The 24,195-nt window shown below is 47.5% G+C and overlaps 1 protein-coding gene across 1 annotated transcript in view; it reads left to right on the top strand.

The window, feature by feature from the left end:
• The window catches only part of LOC102255600 (musculoskeletal embryonic nuclear protein 1), a 49,631-nt gene that overhangs the window by 7,265 nt on the left and 18,171 nt on the right, over positions 1 to 24,195 (top strand). The window contains exons 2-3 of the mRNA XM_005870291.2: positions 20,900 to 20,948; positions 22,898 to 22,993. Coding sequence (XP_005870353.1) covers positions 20,900 to 20,948; positions 22,898 to 22,993 — 145 coding nt within the window. The remainder of the gene's footprint in view (positions 1 to 20,899; positions 20,949 to 22,897; positions 22,994 to 24,195) is intronic.

Below are 24,195 nucleotides of genomic sequence, written 5' to 3'. Positions count from 1 at the left end.
CACAACATTAGTAACAAACAATTTCCGGAGGATGAGGCCCAGAAATCAGGATTTTAAAAAGATTCCCAGGTGATTCTAATGTGCAGCCAAGGTTGAGAACCACTGGGCTAGCAGGTCCCGTGGCAGCAGGTGGTGCACTGGCCGCTACAGCCAGCTTCTTTCCTGCCGCTTGCTCTTGACTAAGTCCCCAGTGTTCAGGCACTTGTGCTCCGCGCTTGATGTACTTCACAGGGTCCTGGAAGGAGGGGTTATTTTTATTTTACAAACAAGGACAGTGAGCAGGCGAAGCATCTAGGACAGAGTGCTGGTTAGTAGGTGCAGAGCTGAAGTGTAAGCCAGGTAGGTCCCTCAGACTCCAAACGCGCTTAGCCGCCTCCCCTACTCCGCCTGCCTTTTTGCTCCCCTTCCCGCACAGGGGCACTTTCTGATTACTCTGTAGCCCTGGGCTCATTTTTTCCTACTTGAATAATTTCAGTTTTCTTTCTTAATAATTCTTTTTTACGTCCAAAGTATTATCTGAAGCCTCAGGCTGTTTTATGGCTATTGGTAGCATTAAAAATATAAATTTGGCCCTAGCTGGTTTGGCTCAGTGGATAGAGCATCAGCCTGTGGACTGAAGGGTCCGGGGTTTGTTTCTGGTCAAGGGCACATGCCTGGGTTGCAGGCTAAATCCCCAGTAGGGGGCGTGCAGGAGGCAGCCGATTGGTCATTCTCCCTCATTGTTGATATTTCTATCTCTCTCTCCCCTCTCCAATTCTCCCTCATCATTGGTATTTCTATCTCTCTCTCCCCTCTCCATTCCTCCCTGAAATCAATAAGGATATATTAAAAAAATAAATAAATTTGGCCCTAGCCAGTTTGGCTCAGTAGACAGAGCGTCAGCCCGTGGACTGAAGGGTCTTGGGTTCAATTTCGGTCAAGGGAACGTACCTCGGTTGCAGGCTCGATCCCTGGCCCTGAGCAGGGCACATGCAGGAAGCAACCAATCGATGTGTCTCTCTCACATCGATGTTTCTCTCTCTCTCTCTCTGTTACTCCCTCTCCCTGCCACTCTAAAAAATCAATGGAAAAAATATCCTCCGTTGCACTCTCTCTAAAAAAATCAATGGAAAAATATCCTCCGTTAAGGATTAACAACAACAACAAATGTCTTTTAAAGACTTGGTGTCAAGTATTTGCCAGTGCCAGGTGCCAAGAGCTATCATGCTTTTTCTTTACATCTTTCTTTCATGGACAAAGTTGTATGCACAGTAGGTTGGGACACAAGCAGGACCGACACTATGTTTTTACTGGTCCACCTTCCTCAGAATGTCCCCCACCCCTAGCTTTTGTTCTAGTCTGTGGGCTGTTGTAGCCTCTAAGCTCATCACTGTTCTTCACAGGCCTTTCCATTTTCTTAGGAGACATTTTCCTTAATAGCATGAACAGTGATGTGGGAGATGAAGTGGTGACAGTTCCTGGTTGAATGACACAGACATCCTGCAGGAGCAGGTGGCAGTCACAGCGCACACCGCGTCTCTTGCCCAGACCCTCACACAATGTGGACGAACATCCTGACTGATGTGGCACTGGAGCATTCGAGCAGGTTTCTGTTTGGGGTAGTGAGTTTGGGGCTAAAATATTTGCAGGTTGTCCTGCAAGCAAGGCTGCCAGTGCTGTGACTACACAGGGAGGAGTGACGTGTGCAGGGGATTTACTCAGACCTCACCTGAGGGGTGCCTTACAGATGCGGGTGCCTTACAGATGGGGGTGCCTTAAAGATGAGGCTGCTCCTCCCTGGCCGGGTTTGCCGCTGGGTTTCTCAGGCAGCAGACAGTAAAGTTGCAGGTCTGCCATTTCCACTGCTGGTCCCCCCACGGCCCCAGGGATGGGTGTTGGGGTCCTGCAGGGAGACTTACGTGAATGTGTTTTTTCCATCAAGAGCCTCAGTTTGGGGTGATATGAGGCATGAGGGCAAGGCGGGGGCAGTGCTGTCTGAAGGTGTTCATAGCATGTGAACCACTGAATCACAGCAGTGAGCTTCTCAGCCCTCGCTCCCACTGCTGGAGCTGCCAGTGGTGCTGTGCGGTGGGTCCTTCCCCTGGGACTGAGGTGCCATTCTGGCATCTTGCCCGACTGCCAGACTCCTGGACCTGCCCCATCCTCCTTTCCTGAGCTCTTTCGGTGCTATGGCCAGCGGTCGCCAACCTTTCGGATCTCACGGACCACCAGTCGTCCATGGACCACCGGTTGGTGACCGCTGCTGTGGACACTACAGTCACCACGGTCTGCCCTGCAGCCTGGGCCGGGGAGAGTAACCTTGTGATCAGACACTGGGATGCGGCAAGATGCCCCAGGGCGGCTCTTCTCCCAGCCCCGGCACCGGCCGAACCCCATCCTGCCTCCTCCCTTACCCACATCCCTCTTTCCCATCAGTGCTTTTCCCTTTCCTCCTTCCCTAGCCACATCCTCCCTCCTTCCAAGAAACGTTCCTTCATGACCAAATACATTCTCCTTTGAAGTGTACAGGATGGACAGTCTATACTGTACAGGTTAGGCCTCTGTGTGTCACTGCTCCTCGTCGGGCCTGGTCTGCTTGTCTGCCAGCCTGGTGCTGGCACATGCCTGGGCCCTGGCTGAGTGCTCAGGCCCAAAGTGGCAGGTGCTCTCTACCAGGAGAGTGGTCTAAAGAGAGCAGGAACACTTAGGAGAAGGGGGTAGACTGGGATCTTTCCTTTCTCATCACTAAATAGTTCAGCTTGCAGTTTCTAAGGACACAGGTGTTCTCTTTTATAACCACAGTACAGCTATCAGAACTCAGGATATTTAACATTAATATGTTACCAGTCCGCAGGCTGTATTCAGACGTCATCCGTTGCCCAAATACTGTCTTCATAGCTATTTTGTTCTGGTCCAGGGTCGTACTTTGCATTCCGTTGCCACATCTCTTTAGTCTCCTCTAGTCTGGAACGATTTTTCAGACTTTCTGTATATTTCTCAGCCTTGATGCTTTTGAAGAGTACGGATCAGTGATTTTGCAGACTATCTCAGATTGGGTTTGTCGGCTGTTTTCTTGTGATTACGTTCAGGTTGTGTTTTTGGCAGGGATGCCGCGTAAGCGATGCTGTGACCTCCTCGGTGTGTTGGAACCGGAGGCCCCAATCTTGAATGATCCCAGTATGGCTGAGGTTCTCTTTCCTCCAGGCCTGGATACTGTGAAGTTACAACGTCTCCCTTTGTAATTAATAAATAACTTGTGGGGAGATATTTTGGGACTCTGTAGATGGAGGGTCTGTTTTTGGTCTTCCTTGCAATGCCTTCCCTGGTGGGAGGTCGGAGCTACTGGCGCTGAAGGTGCTTTGGCTGAAGGTGCTGTGGCCAGTTTTTGGTCTTGTGACAGGACCAGGTCGCATTTGCAGAGTGCTCAGTATGTGCCAAGCCCCATAAGTGCCTTACAGATGCTAACTCTTTATTTCTCACGTTAGCCACGTAAGCTGGGCACTCAAGTTATCCAATTTCATACCTGGGAGAACTGAGGCACGGACTGGTTACATGAATTGTCTAAGGTTGTGGCAGCCACTCAGTGGAATACTGGGACTCAGACCCGGTGGGTCTCATTCTGAAGCCGGGGCGTCCGTTCCCTGCTCTGCCCGCGGTGAGCAGTGGGCACCACAGCTCCGACACAGGGACACTGCTTCTCTGGCCGCTGGCTTTCTGTCTCTTCTGCATGTGAAGTTCACTATTTGGTTCCTGTTGTTCCTCACCTGCTTGGCTTTTCACCGAGAGTGACATCGCAGTCATTTTTAGGCATGATAAGGTGGACCGGGAAGAAAAAAGCCAAAGGCTTTTCCGTTTTGAGGTTGAAATCAAATGAGGGCTTATTGTTGAATTAGAGGACCCTGTCCTGTATGGATAGATGCATTTAACATTTGAGCCTGTTCAGCGTGGAGGAGGCGGCTTTGGTCGATAAAGGAGTCACCCATATAAAACGTGTCCTTCTTCTGTAAGCAACCAGAAAACAAAACAAAATACATGAAACAACTCTCTGCAGACACTGTCCACCAGGCAGCCAGGACAGTGATCCCCGAGGGCATGAAAACCATGAGGTGAGCCCTACAGTCTTCTCCCCAACTTCCTGCTGGAGGCAGTTTCCGGATCTCGGAGCTACGAGGAGGAAGCCAAGGCAGTGGAATTCTCAGGTTCAATATGGAGGAAAAAGAGCTACACAGAAGAAAAGCTCTAGGCATTTGCTTTTAGGGGTCTCCTCAAGTCTTTTCCCAAACATTAATCTGTGTGCATAGGGTAAAACTTAGGCAAAGCAGGGAACAGCTGCTGGGAAGCTCTAAGCTGAACTGTTTCTAGGACTGGGAGATGATTTTCTTTCCAGGTAGAGTGAGTGACTTTGTTGAACACCGAGGCATTCAGTAGACACCTCAAAAGAATCATGGCTCATATAGCCCCGGAGGGAAGGGTACATAGCTTAAAAACAAGTCTTGATACCATACATGGAAAATTGAGTAGAAATAGATCACAGATCTAGATGTAGAAGTGAAAACTGTAACACTTCTAGAAGAAAATATAGGAGAAAAGCTTTGTGACCTTGGGATTGGCAAAGATTTCTTAGGACACAAAAAGCTTAAATCATTTTTTAAAAAAGATAAATTAGACTTTATCTAAATTAAGCATTTCTGGCCTGGTTGGTGTGGCTCGGTTGGAGCATCATCCCAAACACCAAAAGGTCACAGGTTAAATTCTTGGTCAGGGCACATACCCAGATTGTGAGTTCGATGCCCAGTAAGGACACATGTGGGAGGCAATCAGTTGATGTTTCATTCTCACATTCATGTGTTTCTCTCTCCCTCTTTCTTCCCCTCCCTCCTCTCTCTCTAAAATCAATGCATGTCCTTGGGTGAGAATTATAGTTAATTAATTAATTAAGCATTTCTGGCCTTCAAAAAATACTGTAAAGCCACAGACTGGGGAAAAAAAAATATTTGGAATATGACTATTTGACAAAGCACTTACATCGAGAATATGTAGAGAATTTTTAAAACTCAATAAAAAGACAATGCAATTTAAGCACAGGCAGAGGATCTGCATAGACGTTTCTCTAAAGAAGATGTACATATGGCCAGTAAACCTATGAAAAGATGTTCAATATCATTAGTCAGCAGGGAAATGCAAATTAAGCAATGATTGGATACTACTGTATGCCTGCAACAGGGGTGGGGAACCTTTTTCCTGCCAAGGGCCATTGGATATTTATAACATAATTCACGGGCCATACACAATTATCAGCTTATTTGGTCAAACATTTAATTAACTCACCCCTAATGCCTTAGCAGGGCCAGACCAAATGATTTTGTGGGCCTTACATGGCCCGTGGGCTGGATGTTCCAAGAACGGCTAAAATGAAAAAGACTGACAATACCAAGAATTGAGGAGAATGTGAACTTTGGCATTCTTATACGTTGCTAGCAGAAATTTTTTAATGGTACGACCACTTTGAAAAACTGAAATTTTCTTATAAAGAACAGTATGCCTACCATATAGTGCAGAATGTCACCCCTAGATATTTACGGAAGAGACAAGAAAACATGGCTACAAAAGGACTTGTACATAAATAGCAACCTTATTCATAATTTCCCCATCTGGAAACAATCCAAATGTCATATACACGTGAATGGGTAAACAAATGGTAGTATATCCGTCAGCAACAAAAAGCATTGAACTACTAATACATACCACAAAGTGGTTGAATATGCTGAGCAAAAGAACCCAGATAAAAAGCATACATAGTATATTACTCCTTTTATATGAAATTCTAGAAATAGGAAATCTAATCTCTAGTGGTGTCCTTGGGGTGGTAGGGATGGGACCAGTTGCAGAGGGACATGAGAGAACTTTCTGGGGTGAAAAAATTATATCTTGATTGCAGGGAGGGTTATATAAGTGTACGCATTTCTCAAAACTCAATGAACTGTACGTCTGGTATATGTTATACATCAAAATTGACTTTAAAAAGAAGGAAAAAACCTTTGAAATGATCAAGCTGCTCTACAAACTTAAGTGCTTACAAAACCAAACTTGAAAAAAAAGAAAAGAAAAAAACACCCAAACTTGATACTCATTAAAGGAAGACAAAATCCAAGTACTTAATGTAGTAATCATCATGTATAGTCTCTAATAAAAAATTTCTAGACATGTGAAGAAGCAGGAAATTGTGACCTGTAATCGGGAGAAAAGTCAGTATAAATAGCCTGAGAAGTTACAGAGGTAATAGAAACACCATACGAGACTTTACAACAGTTACAATAAGTAGTATGCTGAAGGTTTTAAAGAAAACCTGGAGCATAATGGGGAGGACCATGGAAGATGTAAAAGTGAACCAAGTAGAATATCTTTAACTGAAAATACAATTTCTGAAAAATTCACTGGATTGCCCGGCCAGCATGACTCAGTGGTTGAGCAGCAACCTATGAACCAGGAGGTCACGGTTCAATTCCCGGTCAAGGCACATGCCTGGCTTATGGGCTCAAGGCTGCAGGAGGCAGCCAATCAATGATTCTCATCATTGATGTTTCTCCCTCTACCTTCCTCTCTGAAATCAATAAAAATATACATTTTTTAAAAGAAAATGCACTGGGATGGACTTAACAGAAAATTAAACTCTACAGAAGAATTGGTTAGTGAGTTTGAAAATGTAACACAGAAGCCTCACACACTGAAGCACACCTCTCCCATGTGGCTCAGGGTTAGTCTGTGCGCCCAGAAGAATGTGGCAGAAGTACTGGTTATTTAAAAGTGACTAAGTTACTTAAAAGGCTGCAGCTTTTGTCGCGGGCGTGCTCTCTTGTTTGCTGCCTCTTGGATCACTTGCTCAGGGGAGAGCCAGCTGCCCTGTGTTGAGGACACTCAGGCCTCACTGTGGAGAGACGGGTGGTAAGGAGCTGAGGACTCCCAAACTTGATACTCATTAAAGGAAGACAAAATCCAAGTACTTAATGTAGTAATCATCATGTATAGTCTCTAATAAAAAATTTCTAGACATGTGAAGAAGCAGGAAATTGTGACCTGTAATCGGGAGAAAAGTCAGTATAAATAGCCTGAGAAGTTACAGAGGTAATAGAAACACCATACGAGACTTTACAACAGTTACAATAAGTAGTATGCTGAAGGTTTTAAAGAAAACCTGGAGCATAATGGGGAGGACCATGGAAGATGTAAAAGTGAACCAAGTAGAATATCTTTAACTGAAAATACAATTTCTGAAAAATTCACTGGATTGCCCGGCCAGCATGACTCAGTGGTTGAGCAGCAACCTATGAACCAGGAGGTCACGGTTCAATTCTCGGTCAAGGCACCTGCCTGGCTTATGGGCTCAATCCCCAGGAGGCAGCCAATCAATGATTCTTATCATTGATGTTTCTCCCTCTACCTTCCTCTCTGAAATCAATAAAAATATACATTTTTTAAAAGAAAAATGCACTGGATGGACTTAACAGAAAATTAAACTCTACAGAAGAATTGGTTAGTGAGTTTGAAAATGTAACACAGAAGCCTCACACACTGAAGCACACCTCTCCCATGTGGCTCAGGGTTAGTCTGTGCGCCCAGAAGAATGTGGCAGAAGTACTGGTTATTTAAAAGTGACTAAGTTACTTAAAAGGCTGCAGCTTTTGTCGCGGGCGTGCTCTCTTGTTTGCTGCCTCTTGGATCACTTGCTCAGGGGAGAGCCAGCTGCCCTGTGTTGAGGACACTCAGGCCTCACTGTGGAGAGACGGGTGGTAAGGAGCTGAGGACTCCTGCCAACAGCCACGTGTTGAGGCTTCTCAGAAGTGGGTCCTCCAGCCCCAGTCAAGGCCTCAGAGGGTTTGAGATACCATGAGCCAGAACTACCCAGCTAAGCCGATACTAAATGTTTATTGTTTTAAGCCACTAAATTGTAGATTAATTTGTTACACAGAGTTAGATAACGAATATAGTGAAGGTGAGCACGGGAAAGGTTAGGAGACTTGATCTTTGTTCCCCAAGAGTCTGCAGTCTACTTAGGGAGACAGATCACTTTGGCCCAGTAACTAGGGATCCCAGGCTTGTATGTTCATGGAAGGGGAGTAAGAACAGAGCTACATACTGGGCAGACAAGTGAGAGCTTGTTGACTGGATTTTGTCTTGCCGAGCGGGACTGCCAGAACCCTGCAGAGGGTTGTAGCATCACTGTTCCTCCTGAGGTCCCGAAGGTGGTGGAAGCAGGCTCAGCGATGCCAGTGAACGACTCAGAGAGGCAGTTCGTCGTATTCCTAGGATTGCCTTGTCTGTGGCAAGCCAGCCTGGTTGCTCACTGCTCGTATTTTAACTAGTCGGAAATCAGAGTTTTATCCGGTGTGGATTGTGGAATAAGATAAATCTCAGACTAACTTGTTGACTAATTGGTTGTATAATGAGCCTTTGAGTTACGTGTGGGAGTCAAGAAGGGGCTACTCATGGAAATGGAGCTCGCTTATTCTGTGCACGGTTACTTTTTACACGTTCTCAATACCTTTTTGTAAGGGGACTGTCAATGGATCTTCTTTTTCCCCTCTCTCAAACATACAGCAGCCCAAAGAGCTCATATCTCAATGTTACGGGAGAGGAAGTGCTAAAGTTCTAGCCTGTATACAGTATAGAGCTTTGTTATATCGAGTCTTTGTATAGAGTCTTTGTTCACTGCTCTGAGCTCTTGGTGAGTCTCTCCCAGAGCCACCTGCCATTCCCCTGCCCCTAGAACAGTGATGGCGAACCTATGACACGCGTGTCAGAGGTGACATGCGAACTCATTTTTTTGGTTGATTTTTCTTTGTTAAATGGCATTTAAATATATAAAGTAAATATCAAAAATATAAATCTTTGTTTTACTATGGTTGCAAATATCAAAAAATTTTTATATGTGACACGGCACCAGAGTTAAGTTAGGGTTTTTCAAAATGCTGACATGCCGAGCTCAAAAGGTTCGCCATCACTGCCCTAGAATGTACTTTGGCATAATCACCACTCCCCTGATTCTCATCTCAGATTGTTTGGTCATTTCCTGGCAGAGTGCTTTAACTCCGCTTTCTTTGGGTTCTATACTTGCCCACCCACATGAATGGTGCAGCCTCTGGCTCCTCTTGCATCGCGTCAGGTGTGGTAAGATGCTCAGCTAAATCTCCTGCAGGTAGCTTGGCCGACGAGCAAGCCCAAAGGAAGCATGCTCAGGTGCTTTCCTCACGACCTATAGCTGTGGACCGTAGCCCTCAAGGAAAGAGATGGAGGCACCCCTCCCTTTCGACCTGATCTTCAGCCAAGCTGTCTGCCTAACCTTTGTCCCTGAGGTCGCTCACTCTGTGTTCTGTGCAATAGGACAAGGGATGCAGAAGAGCTTGGTAGTGCCTCTTATGACCACCATGCCACATGGGGTGGTTTTCCCAGTGCTTTATGGAAGGAAAATGGGAGGGTATCCAGCAGATAGAGGGGCAAAGTGAGCACTGGCGTTCAGGAATCCTAATTTGACTCAAGCCACCTTTTCTAGGACGCCTGGTGCTCCCAAGCGCCAAGGGTCATGGTTTACTTACAGCGTCTCGTTCCTCTACTGGTGTTCACAGTTCTCGTTTGTCTCCCTTCTTCCTCTCACCCAGACCCCCTGCTGTTTCTCTGTGAAGAAGAGATGAAAACAGCTGTGAGAGGAACCCCAAGGTGCCTCAGTTACCCAGCCCACCACTCTGAATGGGATTCCTCCTGCCGGCCAGGGAGGACCGCAGATGTTTTAGCTCAGAGGGGCTGATGGTTTCTTCACTTAAGGTCCCAAGACTCCTTGGGTCAGGTTATTACTTAAAGTTAAGGCTTCCTCTGCTGCCCTGCCAGCTGGCCCCCAGACTTTGGGACTGAGGAAATGGACTCTGTTGCTTCTCTTCTGCTCAGATTCTGGTTGGTTACACAACTTGTATTGTTCGAAAAGGGAAGACTCTGGGTGCCAACTTCACTGGGTGAGAAGCTAGGGGAAAGGTCTTAAATGTCATTTTATAACTCATATCAAGAGAAGAGCTGGTTTTCTGTTAATGTTTTTTGCTAAGGATGCTTATTAATTCACTTCCACCAATAAAATTTGAAAGTGAAGCCCCAGCGCATTCCCAGAGGAAGTCTGCTGCTGGGTAGACTCGAGGTGTTCTAGACACTGGCCATCCACATGCAGTTGGCATGCACTTGGCAGTCCCACCAGCTCCATCTGAAGCTACAGTGCACACTGGCTCTTGTCTGTTGAGAAGGTCAAACGAGGCCGTTGGAAATACTAGGGAACTAGTCCTCAGAACCCCAGCTTTCCTTGATCTCTTCCTGTGGCTTTGTAACAAGCCCGTTTCTCTTGTTTTAGGTGTGTGCCCTGGGATAACCAGTAGAGACGTTTCTGTCTGGTGCTTTCAGAGAGAGCACCAGAACAGCCTGGCAGATGAGTGCTTGTCATCCGAAGGGAGGGCTCCCCTGGGAGTTAGGGTTCCAGGGGAACAGAGGGGCTACCCCTGGGAGTTAAGGTTCCAGGACCTGGGGACAGAAGGCTACCCCTGGGAGTTAGGGCACAGAGGGGCTACCCCTGGGAGTTAAGGTTCCAGGACCAGGGGACAGAGGGGCTACTCCTGGGAGTTAGGACTCCCGGACCAGGGGACAGAGGGGCTACCCCTGGGAGTTAGGGCTCCCGGACCAGGGGACAGAGGGCTACCCCTGGGAGTTAGGGCTCCCGGACCAGGGGACAGAGGGCTACCCCTGGGAGTTAGGGCTCCCGGACCAGGGGACAGAGGGCTACCCCTGGGAGTTAGGGTTCCAGGACCAGGGAGCAGTCGTGGTGTAGCCCAGTGGTCAAGTGCATGGGCTCTGGCATCAAACTGCCCGAATTTGAGCCCTGGCCTCTCATGGTCACCGGCCACATTTTTCCAGTGCTGCGTGACTTCATCCCAGGTCACGCCATTCCTCTGAGATGGTTTCTTATCCTCAAAATGAGGGAGGCGATTACCTATCTTAAGGGGTTAGTATGTGACTTGAACAAGATAAGGTACCTGGCCTGGTGCAGGGTAGGTGCTGAGTAAATGTGAAGCCACCTTGGCTCACTGGCCTCCATAGCAGATGGAGGAAGGACCGTCACACCATATCTTCAGTTAGGAGAACTAGAAAAACACGGCTAACTTAATCCAAGACTCCATGTACTGGTGGAACTGGAGGGGTTGAAGGGCTTGCCTGAGACTTCCCAGCAGGTCAGAGACTGAGCCCGGACTGGAACGTGTGTCCTGCCGCCCAGGCCTCTGTTCTTTCTCCACCACTACCCAGTCTGGCTACTGTTTCTCCACCTCCCGTCCTTCCCCCTCAACACATTTACCGATGCTCATTGGGTTGTCCAGGGAGTTTGTTCTAGACCAGCCGTGGGCAAACTACGGCCCACGGGCCGGATCCGGCCCGTTTGAAATGAATAAAACTAAAAAAAAAAAAGACCGTACCCTTTTATGTAATGATGTTTACTTTGAATTTATATTAGTTCACACAAACACTCCATCCATGCTTTTGTTCCGGCCCTCCGGTCCAGTTTAAGAACCCATTGTGGCCCTCGAGTCAAAAAGTTTGCCCACCCCTGTTCTAGACTGTGGCATCAGAAAGGGATCTGCTCCCTCCTGGGAACCAGCCTTCCTCACTAACTGCCACTGGGCCATGACAGCCCAAGAGCACAGGGCCTGGAGCAGTGCTGGTGGGAGGGGGTGAGGGAGGTGGTGAGAGTGGAGGGGTATTGCACCCTCTTGGGAAACGGGCCTTTCCTCTCCTGCTCCCAGCTGCGTGGCCTGGCCTGGCCTGGCCTGAGGCAGGTGCAGGGTTGCTCAAGAGCCTGAGCTGTGCTGAGGGAGGCTGGTGGCAGGAGCAACAGCAGGCAGGGCTTGTCAGGAGACCTCTTCCAGCCTCGGTCGGTGTGGCCTCTTCCTGCACTGGTACATTTCAACGGCCATTCTCAGTTTTAACCTGCATTAAGACTTAATTGACTTGTTACCACAGCCTTGAAATTTTGGACCATGTGTGTATTGTAGCTGTACACACTGCTAGCTAGCTTCAGTGTAGAAAAAAGTTCTTGAATTGTTTTTCTAACTATGTATATTTAAGTTTTCTGAGCGAATTCTCTTTTGGGGGCTATTCTTGACTTTTGATAATGCTGTGGATTGCACATTGAGGTTTGTGTTTCCCAAGCTTTACGTTTTGTACCCAGAGGCCAAGCTTGGTTGGTCCCAATACTGGTTGTTTAATGGGGAACAAGGGTCAGCAAATTCCCTGACGGCACTGAGCATCAGTTTCTTCATCTGAAAATTGGGTTGATTGAGTGGATTTATCTTGAATGCCTGGAGCTTTCAGTATTCCTGATACCTTCTCTCAGCCATTTTCAATTTTTTCATCTCAAGGCACACATAAACTAAAATTCTGCGGCACACCAAAAAATATATTTTTGCCAATCTGACCAAAAAATTAAAAAAAGGTATAATTTTGATTCATTCATACCAAATGGCTATTGTTGTGTTGGCTGTTGTCATTTTTTAATTTGACATTCTAAGACAGCGGTTCTCAACCTGTGGGTCGAGACGACCCTTTCACAGGGGTCGCCTAAGATCATCGGAAAGCACATATATAATTACATATTGTTTTTGTGATTAATCACTATGCTTTAATTATGTTCAATTTGTAACAATGAAATTGGGGGTCACCACAACATGAGGAACTGTATTAAAGGGTCGCGGCATTAGGATGGTTGAGAACCACTGCTCTAAGAGAAAAGAAGTCAGTGACCCGGACTAAAAGGTCAGGTATTGCATGATTTAACAGTTCTGGCCCGGGGCAGTGAGGCTAAGTTGGTTGGGCATCATCCTGTGCACCGAAAGGTTGCCAGTTCAGTTCCCTGTCAGGGCACATGCCTGGGTTGTGGGCTCTATCCCTGATAGGGGGCAGGGCATAAAGGAGGCAGCCAATCTATATTTCGCTTTCACAGGAATGTTTCCCTCTCTCCCTCTCCCACTCTAAAAATCAATTTAAAAATCTTAAAAAAAAAAATCTTGTGGCACACTGGTTGAAAATCGCTGCCCTATCTGATTGGGCTTCCTCAGAAATCTTCCTAGGAACTCAGCTGAGTAGGTTATGCATATTCGTTTTAGGTAGTAGAGGAAGTGAAGAGGATTCAGGTAGGGTACCCTGTTGGCCCGTCTCGCTCACTCTGCTTCCCAAAGTGTCCACAAGGGTTGCTGGGTGAGGGAGGCAGGTGGCTGGTGGCCCTTTTACCTCTGCCAGGGAATGGCACTTGTGGTATGTGACCTGCAGGAGGTCAGAGGGCAAGTGGAATTATTGTTATGAATGACACACAGTACATCGGGGGCTTTCTCCTAGTGAAATTCTTGGAGTTGAGTGACCTGGTTAAGTGAGTTGGCAGTTCTGTGTTCAGTCCTTTGGCTTGTGTTTAACTCTTGGTGGTTGGCTGTATAGCTGGATCTCCACCCTTTCTGTCCAGGTTCAAGGTGTGAAAACAAGAACCCTCCCTATACCCGTTATATGTTCTGTTCTCTGCCGAGTTTGGATCCCCCTAAGCAGCTGGGATCCTGTCAGAGCCTTGGGTTACAGGGGTGAAAATGCTTCCTGCAATTTGCGGCTCATCCCTGTGCCCGGGGCTAGTGGGTGCCTCCTCTACCACAGGGAGCCATGGCAGGACAGGCTTTTGCACTGCCTGAGCTGAGGGTCATCTGTGGTGGGGCCGGGCCAGAGGCTGCAAATGTCATCTCTGAGAAACAGACTCCGGGGGCCGTGCCTTTTCTGTCTGACTAGGCATGGGGTTGCATTGAAGGGCAGCCTTTTTTTTTTTTTTATTTTTTTTACAATCAAAGGCCTCTTATTCAACACAGCCAGGATTAATTAATGCTTGGTTAATTTATTAAAGGCAGGGAAACTGGGAAGTCTACCAAATACAAACATACACAACCAACATTTTCTTTTAACTATGCCTGTGAGCATGAAGTGTGAGGGGAGTCCCTGGCCTGGCTGACAAGAGCACGGTGGGACATTTTGTCCAGGGAGATAAGAGCTAGCACAGCGAAGATCCTAGCCCTGGTTCACGGGGACGAAATGAGCTGAAGTGACATCTCTAGTGAGTTCCGCCTGCTGGAGTCTCTTTTCTCAGAAGGAAATTTTCTAAATAAGGTTTCAGGAAGGCTGTTAATTACCTAATGTGCAAAAGTGTAATTTTGTTATTTTTAATTATTGTGTTTAGCAGCAGGAGCTTTTTTCTCCAAATCTTTTTTGGACTTTTTTTCTTACTACAAAAGACGTGCTCTTTGTAAACAACTAAAACATGGAAATACATAGCATAAATTAGTGAATGCTCCCTAAAATTCTGTTCTGTAGAGAGCTAACCACAGTTAACAGTTTATTGTGAATGCGTACAAATTTCTATAAGTATTTATCATTTAAAAAAAATAGGTTCACATGACACATTACTGTTTTGGTGACTTGCTTTTTTTCCCATTTAACTTGGCATTTTTTTTTTTCATATCAATATAGACAGAGTTTACCTCAGTTTTAAATAGCTTTATTGAGGCATGATTTCATATCACAGAATTCACCCATTGCAGGTGTACCATCGCTACTTCACTGTTTAACAGTTGAATTCTATTGTGTGATAACTTATATTTAACCCTTCTCCCACTGATGGACATTTAGGTGGTTTTTAAGTCTTCCGCTCTTATAGACTGTGCTGCAACGCACTCTTTTACACAGACTGCTGGGCATTTGTATGTGTAACCGCAGAAGAAAATCCTAGAGGTGGAGTTTCTGGGTCACAGTAAATAAACATTTAAAATCATAGTCGGCATTGCCAAAATACCTATTGCAACTTTTCAGGTGATCTGTAGATAGGAAAAACCACGCACACCTTTGCGCACTAATAGATTAAATGAAATTCCTAAGTTTACTTGGCCAGGGAATATGGGTTACCATGCAGTGGCGCCAGCGCAGGAGGAGGTGCAGCGTATCTCTTTGTTCCCTGGACCTAGAGTGTCCCCAGTGCCCAGGGACACTGGCTCGCAGGGTAGGGTCCCTTACAGGACAGCCCATTCATACTTGGGGCCTCCATCAGTATTCAGAAAGAATTTACACCAACAATCAAGCCCTCAGTAGGAATTCTTACAGGTCTCTGGCTCCTTCTGGTTCTTCAGTCGAACCCAGCATCCTGGAGGCCTCATTTGTCCCACCTCCAGCAGCCTCTGGAACATCTCTTCCTCCAGCGTCCCTGGGTCCCAGAGGCTCTGTTCACCGTGACCACCCCTCACCAGTTTAATGCCTCCTTTTGCCGGGTGGCCCTGGGGACTAGGGTCACAAACCCACGTCCCCCATTTCCCCAGGGTTGTACCATTGACTTTTCTACCAGCAATTTAATAAGAGTGCCCGTTTCCTAAGATCCTCATCCAGTGTTTGCTAGACTTTGCTGATCTGGGCAAGAACGATTAATTTGCGTTTTAGTCAGTGTTACTGAGGTTGCATATCTGTGCGTGGGTCAGCCATTCATTCTTTTCATCAAACATCCCTGTGGAAGACTCCCAGTGGCAGTGCGCCCTCACCCCCGCTGAGCATCTGCAGCAGATGGGCCCGCCCTGCTCCCGGGAAAGCTGTGGTTCTACGGAGGCCCCGTGTTTGGAGAACTAAGCATATTTACTTCCTAGACAGTTTGGCTTTTATTTCTTGTTTCCCTCTCAGCCTTTGGCAGAACCTCCACGTAGGAGGATGAAAGTTGGCTAACTTAGACACTCGGCTTCTTCTGGTCCAAAAATAGCCAAGTCTTTACCAAAAAATGTTGTTGAGCACTTTGACTACAAACCCAAATTGTCTGGTTCTTGCATCTATTGCCGGATAGAGTGAGGGAGGAAGACTCAAGTTCACCCTGCCTTGTGACTGGTTAAGAAGGAGAAAGGTTTGGGCTGGTTGTCCGCGAGCAGTCTTCCTGGCAGATTACTGTCTAAAACCAGAGAGAGCTAAGCAGTTTTTGTCCCGTTGCAGCAATAATGGCTTGCAAGCTAAGCTCTGGGAGAACCTGTTGTGCAAATTCATGGAACTTATTGAACTAAAAATAAATACCTGGGCAGGACTTAATAAATAGAGTATTGAATGAATTCCTAGCTGCCTGGTAAGAGCCAGGCCCCCTCGAGGCACTAGGAATATGGGGGTGAACAGAACAGAAGTCCCTGGTCTTACAGAGCTTACTTCCTAATGTGTTCTTCTGGTGTATTCTGCTCCACTTTTTCAGGTTAGTAGGTGTCTGCTTTGTTCCTGTGTGCCTCTGTACCTAATTATCTGGTGGGAGAGGCAGACAAATCCCTAGTGTTGCATTTGAAGTGCTAATCCCAAGGTAGCATAGAATTGTCTGAACTAAAACTGGAAGGATGCCTAAGAGTTATTCAAGAGAAGAAAACGTGGGGTCCTCCAAGCCAAAGGGGCAATGTAAGCGACAGCACTAAGACGGGAGGTGCCAGGCGGGGTGACCTTGTTTTCCAACTGAAAAAGTATGAATTGTGTCTCCAGAGGCAGGGCAGTGGGGTGGGCACGGGATGGTTTTAAGCAGGAAATGCCGTGCTCAGAGCGCTCCAGCCCCAGGTGCGGGGCTAAGAGAAGAGGCAACTCGGGAGGAGCTGTTGGGACGAAGGAGACATCCCTCTTGGCCCCTTGGAGCAACCACGCCAGAACCACTGTTGTGGGCCTCCTCAGTGTGGCGGAGACACAGGTAGACTTGGGTAATCCAGAATTGCTGTCTTGTTGTGTGGCACAACTTCTAGAAGAGTGAGCAATGTGAGTGACCAGCACTGTGTCCTGGTACCCTCAGGGAAGAGTGTGAGCCAGGGCCCAGAGCAGGAGGAGCCGTGGGTGTATGCGAAAGAGGAGGGCAGGTGGGAGCCTTGCCAACCCCACCTGGCTGGCTGCAGGTGCCAAGGCACCCACATGCCCTGGTGAGTACACGGTGCAACCTCGCTGAGGTGGCCTTTTCAGTGATCAAATTACCAAGGCAAAAGGTTCGCCAATACTGCGTGCTGGCAAGGGTGTGGGGAAATGCTACAACTGCTGTGGAGAGCAGTGTGACAGAATCAGCTGTCACAGCCGATGCCGCAAGCCCACCACTGGGAATGGACCCACCTGGCAAGGACATTCAGTGCAGCAGGGCTTGTAGAGTGGCTCAGAGATGGCATGGGCATGCTGTGGGTACCATTTCCCAGCCCTCCTCCCTCCCTCCTTTCTGCCTTAGTGTCACGTGTCGCAGTCTGACCCGCTCCATCTTTACTTGCCCATCCCCCCAGAATGTAGGGAAGGCGAAGGTCTTGTCTGCTTCATCTCTGGCCAAACGGGCCTGTCAGACAGCTGGCCCCTCAATAAAATGTGACTGGAGAGACGAACACATTTTTCTTTGTTTTTTCCCTATCAAGTTAGATGTGGAATAGCTCTTTTAATGTTTCTTCTTCCTTTACATTAAAAAAAAAAATATTTTAGACAGAGATATTCTGGGAGAGGGGATGGTGGATGGAGAGCCGCCGGCACCACACTTCTCTCCTGCACAGAATCCGAATCCACCCTGAATTCCATCTCAGGTGCCCCTGAAGCTGCTCCCCAGCACGACCGGCATGCACACCCCCGTGTCCTTTTCTTGTCCCAGAGCCCAGCCCCGAGTCCCACGGCCTCTCCCAGGCCCCACTCTGCTGTATTAGGCAAGTCTCTGAAACAGGTTTCTCTTTTATTTTTGAATTTTTGAAATAAAAGCAATGTGAATATGGAAGAATGTTTTAAGCCATTTACAATGACATAAAAAGTGTACTCCCCCAGTCCTTTAATCAAAGGTGCCCTTATTAATAGTCACATGTCCTTCTAGGGAAAAAACACACATGTAATACCAGCGTAAATATATATCCTTTAAAATGGACATGAACAGAGTCATGGTGGGCATGTTATCCTGCTATTAATATAATTTGGAGCCCTGGCCACTGTGGCTCAGTGGATAGAGCTTTGGCCTGTGCACTGAAAGGTCACGGGTTCAATTCCTGGTCAAAGGTACATACCTGGGTTGCAGGTTCAATCCCCGGCCCCTGTCGAAGTGCATGTCTCTCTCACATCAATGTTTCTCTCTCTCTCTCTCTCTCTCTCTCTCTCTCTCTTTCTCTCTCTCCCTGCCCTTGCCCCCTACCTCCCCACCATCTCCCTCCCTTCCATTCTCTCTGAAAATCAATGGGAAAAATATCCTCAGGTGGTGATTAACCAAATAATAATAATAATAATAATAATAATAATTTGGAAATCTTTCCATATTGTTCCATACAGACCTGCCTTGTTTTAGTAACTGCCTAATGTTGCATTGTGCCATGATGTATGTGCCCAGCTGGGCATTGATTTCTTTCTGGGTTTTTGTTATGACAGCGTTACAGTGCAGATCCCTATACATCTTGGCACATGTTGCGGTAATACCTATAGAACACATACCTGGCAGTGCATGGCAGGTTGAAGGGCTTGGCATGTAATACTGTGATAGATATTCCCAAATGACCTCCGAATGGGCACATAGTTCATTCTTCTAGAGTATGTTTTCCTCCCAACTTTCAAAGTGTTACATCTATAAAATAGTCTAGTAATTTAATAAATACCCGAGTATTCTTCAGTTAGGCTCACCAATTATTGCTGCCACATTTGTTAAAGCTGACATAACAAAACACTGCAAAGTGGGTGCTTAAACAACAGAAATTTATTTTCTCACCATCGGGAGGCTGGAAGTCCCAGGGCTAGGTTGGCAGGTTTGGTTTCTTCCACGGCCTCCTCCTTGGCTTACAGATGGCCTCCTTCTCATTGTGTCCTAAGAATGAGGACGTGCCCTAGCCAGTTTTGCTCAGTGGATAGAGCGCCGGCCTGAGGTCTGAAGGGTCCCAGGTTCGATAGTGGTCAAGGGCATGTGCCTCCATTGTGGGCCCGATCCCTTGGTTGGGGCGCGCATGCGAGAGGCAACCAATCGATGTGTCTCTCTCAACATCGATGTTTCTCTGTCTCTCCCCTCTCCCTTCCACTCTGTCTAAAAATCAATGGGGAAAAAATGAGGATGTTCTATTGGGATATGTTTCAATGCCCTTTATTTTATACTGATGGGGACAGATTCCCCATGAGCATGCCAAGGCTCCAGCCCTGACTGGGGCTTTCCCTCCAGATTGCTTAGTCCTGGCCCAGTCTCCTGCACATCTCCTTGCTGAGCCCAGCCCCTCGGTGAGACGAGGTTGCTTGTGGGAAGGAGGCCTCCTGCCTCAAAAGGCATTTGTGCAAGCAGGTTCTTTAGCAGTTTCTTTAGCATTATTGATGTCCCGCATGAGTGATGTGTCAGCAGAATGGCAGACCACCTTATAATTCCACCTGCTTTTGTTTTCTATCAAAATGTTTCTCTAAACATCAGACTTATGTCATTTCTGTGTACAGACAGTCCTTGCTTTGCATACTGCGGACTGCCTGTATTCATTTAGAGAGGTCAGGTTAATTGATTGGGTGCTGTTTTCCCTTCCTATCTTCCTCCTTCCCGCACCCTCTTTGGTAGCTTAGGGCTCTGCTGGAGTTGATTCTTCCTGCGGCATCCTCCAGGGGCTCGCATCCCCTGTGGGCTCGCACCCTCCATGGACTTGCATCCTCCATGGACTTGCATCCTTCATGGGCTTGCATCCCCCATGAGCTTGCCTCCACATCTGCTTCTTCCCGGTACTTGTGTGTGGGACATCACACGTGCACACTCTCTGTGTTTGTTTCAGTAGATAGAATCCTGTGGGGATAGTCTGCCTGGAGCTTCATTGGAGGACAGGGCCCTCAGAAACCTTCGGTTTCCTCTGTTCAAACAGTCGTGTCTGTAGACCCGAGTGAAGGAGTCAGGCTGTTGCTGAGTGATCACCCACCCCTGCTGGCTGTTCTGTAGCTGGGAGTCCCCTGTCTGGTCTGTGACACAGCCAGTGTCCTTCCTCAGCCCTCTCCACCCCAGGAACCCAATTCTGAATCTACCCAATTCAGAGCCACTTTTCCAAAACACGATTCCCACCGTGTCTTTGACTTTGCTTAGCATCTTTCCTGTCTTTCTTTTTTCCCCTACAAGATTCAGTCCAGACTCCTTAGCCGGGCCTTTAAGACCCTCCCTCATGTGGCCTCTGCTCATTTGTCTCCCTTGTTACCTGCTGTATCAAAGCCAAATCAAATTATGCCACACACACACACACACACACACACACACACACACTGCCACGTTACATCCCTGTACCTATGAGCTCATGGTGTGTGCTCTGTCCAGAACATACCTCTCTTCCCTCCCTGATCCATTTGCTAAACTCCAGCCCAGCCTTCAGGACCTTCCCCTCCCACCAGCGACACCTCTCCCACCTGCACCCTTCTTCCACGCAGGCAGGCTGGTCAGCCTTCCCTCGAGCTCTCACGCTGCCCCAAACTTGCCTCTTCCCTACCACTTGCCACCCATTGGTTATGTGCCTGCCCTCCTGCCAAGCCACTGCCTTTGCTCATGTCTCCGCAGTGGCTGGCTGGCAGTGGCACGCAGTGAACCTTTGGGTGGATGGCTGGATATGTCTTTGGGTAGAGCATATCCTGAAGTTAGTAATAGCTACGTCCTTGTTTGTCGTTTCCCAAGAGCCTTGTCACACAAAAAGAAGAAAATACAATTTTCCACACACTGTGAGGAGTCATTCTTCCTAAGTGCCCAATCCTGCAGAGCCTGTCCCAATGCAGGGACCCTGTGACCTTCACGGCTTATGGAGCAAGTACCTTAACTTGACATTGTAGGCACTGTGTGTGCATTTTGCTTTGTTATCACTGTGGAAAGCTACTGAATGTCTATCTTTTCTTTCAGTCAAACGCTTCCGAGAACCAAAGCATGAAAGACGTCCGTGGAGGATATGGTAGGTATTTAAATATTAGCTCATTCCTAGAATGGTTTGGACGGTTTGGGGGAGGGAGGGGATGGAATGTGAGCAATTATACATAACAAAGTGTTGGACTCCCTTAATGAATTAATCATTAGGAACTACGTATGATAGGAAAGCATTTCCATTTCTCAGATACATGTTGAGCCCTACCTTTGTTCTTTCCTCACTCTTGTCCGATTTTAGAAGGTGGGAGATAACACAGAAGCATCGGTCTGTGCTGCAGGCTCTGTAGTAACGGCTCCCTGTTATATTATGTTAGGCCCTCAGGTTCTGTAGTCTGTATGCACGAGCAAAAAATAATCTAACTTTGGAGATTAGTCAAATGCACCACGTAAATGCTCCTCTCCCCAAAGCTAGTCTTTCTCGGTCCTAGGTTGACCCTGTGGTGACAGTTTTTCCTCCATAAAAATGACGGTAAAGCTTCAGACATAGCTTCTATAGACACAACTCCAACAAAGAAGTCACTCACAAGGCGACGGTTACCTAGCCCGGGGATCGGCAAACAGTGGCCTGCAGACCCGTTCTAGCTCACTGTCTGTTTTCATAAATGAAGTCTTATAGGAATGGTAGTGACTACGGCCACTTTTAGGCTACAGTGACAGTGTTGAGTAATTGCTGCAGAGAACAACAGCCCACAGAGCCTGCAATATTTATTCTCCGACCCTTTACAGAAAAAGGTCTGCCCACCCCGACCCTGTCTGTTGTTACCAGCAGCAGCTGATGGTGGCTCAGGGCTTCAGCTGCAGACCTGGATTTGGGCGGGGCTGCTTAGTCGTGCATAGCACTTAGCTCGGTGCTAGTGGGGTCGAGCGGGAGCTCCTTAAACTAGAGGCACCTTGCACTTCATCACAAAGCTGGGATCAGACATTTCATTATAAAGTAACAGGAAATGAAAAAGGAAAAACATGTTTGAAATGTGTTGAATGTGTTTAAATATACGGGGGTGGGGGGGGCAAAAATAGGTTTACAGTTGTGAGTATGGGAAACAGTTTATTCTTTTATTACTATTTATTATATGTATTTTTCCATGTAAACAACTATAAACCTACTTTTGCCCATCCCTGTTTATGGCACTATGAGATAATAATGATTCTACTAATTTAGGGGGTGATTTGGTTCACAGCATTAGATGAATAATGCAAGAACCAAGTCCCAAAGACACATAATAGCTTTTCTCTGAATGGTCTTTCTATGTTTACTTTTTGTAAAGTCGGGCTGTAGCAAGAAGTAATTAAGAGCATAGACGTTGGTGATAGACCCGGTCCATATCCCAGCACCATCACTTTCTAGTTTTGTGACCTTGGAAAAAGCTGTTTAACCTCTCTGAGCTTCAGTTTCTTCATTTTTAAAATGGGGGAGGTCCTAGCTGGTTTGGCTTAGTGGATAGAGCTTTGGCCCGCAGACTGTAGGGTCCCGGGTTTAATTCTAGTCAAGGGCACATGCCAGGGTTGCAGGCTTGATCCCCAGTAGGAAGTAACTGCCCTCCCCTGCAGGCCTGGTCACCCCCAACTGCCCTCCCCTGCAGGCCTGGTCACCCACAACTGCCCTCCCCTGCAGGCCATCTTTGACCACATGGGGGTGGCCATCTTGTGTGTTGGAGTGATGGTCAATTTGCATGTCGCCTCTTTATTAGATAAGATTGTATTATTTTCCATGTGAACAACTGTAAACCTACTTTCACTTACCCTGTATGTTATTAATCAGTGGCCTTTTAGGGATTTGAGTGCAGTGTTATTAATGGTTTTGAAAAGTCACTGAATCACCAAGCCTGGGTTAGTACTGATGGCCCAGGAAGAGGTGATTAGTAATTGGAAGTTGGGGTCTCCCAGTGGCTTTTTTCCTACTTCAGACTTAGCTTTTCCCCAGCTTGGTTACTACCCTCCTGTCAGTGTGATCACCAGTGCCAATCCTATTTTGTACAGGTTTCTAGACACTTCCAAACAAGCCATAGGAATGCTGTTCATCCACTTTGCCAATGTGTACCTAGCGGATCTCACCGAAGAGGACCCTTGCTCACTGTAAGTGGTTCATATTTGAGTACAAACATCACCTGTCCCATCACTAACAATGTCTTTCTGCTGCCAGCCATGTTTTCTCTCTCTCGGGGAGGGGCAGCTTGCTTTGTCCTCTGCTCCTCCGAGAGATCTGAGTTCTGCTGATCAATCTGAGTTCTGTTTCTTGGCTTTCTGGTACCCTTATGTCTCCCAGCTTGGCAGCATGATGTCCTGTGCTGGGACAGGACACACATGGGGCTTCTCTGTGATGTCAGCCACTCAGGTTCGAAGCCATTGTTGACCGTCTTTGACCTCTTGACCCGAAGAGCATGGGTTGTTCCACCTTATCAGTGCAGTGTGCCTTCCACACAGCCCCAGAGCAATCTGCCTGAAACCCCCGTTGGGCCATCATACGCTGTCCTCCCTGCTGACAGCACCTCTCTCACTCAGCAGATGGAGTGGAAAGGGAGGCTCATCTGCCTTATCCTGACTCCATCTACTACCTTCCTGGCTCAGACTTGGTGCGTCAGCCATGGTAGAGCGACTCCTGGTGGCTCTCAGCCCTGCCAGCTGTCTCCTGCCTCTGTGCATTTGCCAGCTGCCCTCTGCCTGGGATGCCCTCCAGTCCTGCCCTGTCTCTATGGGAGAGCGGGGTGGAGGGCTGGTGAGGTCCTTGCCAAGAGGTTTCTTGTGCATTTAAGATCATTTGGACTAGAAGATTCTTTTAAGCTTCTTTTTTGGTGACAGTGTGCAGTTTTGAGGTTTAGTAAGACCTGGGTAAGGTTGTGCTCTGTTTGGATGTTTGGGTGTCGTCCCAAGCAGGGGACTGGAAGGGCAATTGTCCTGCAGGGGAGATGGTTAGGAAAGGGCCTTGTCCTTCTGGTCCTTGAGCCCAGCAGCAAGCCCATGCCACCCTCTGGTGAGTCGTCCTGATGTCATTGGTGGAGGTAGTCTGAGAGCCAGCTCTGTGTCCTAGAGGTACTGGGGCCAGAAAACTTAACTCCTGGGGCAGCCGTGGCCCCATCACTCCCCCTTGCATCAACAAAAAGAAGATGCCTTGGCTTTAAGCAGGACACTGACAGACTGAATCACAGCCAGGATGGAGAAGGGGCTGTTGACAGACCTCGAGTGTGTGACCCGCAGGAAAAAGGATCCAAGATAGGGCTTGGGGTGATGAAAAGAGCAGAGGCCAGACTGAGAGGTCAGACTGGGGGAGGGTGGCTTAA

Source organism: Myotis brandtii, unplaced genomic scaffold (genome assembly GCF_000412655.1).
Source record: "Myotis brandtii unplaced genomic scaffold, ASM41265v1 scaffold316, whole genome shotgun sequence".
Lineage (NCBI taxonomy): Eukaryota > Metazoa > Chordata > Mammalia > Chiroptera > Vespertilionidae > Myotis > Myotis brandtii.
Note: the sequence above shows the minus strand (reverse complement) of the source record. Positions and strands in the feature narration are given on the sequence as shown.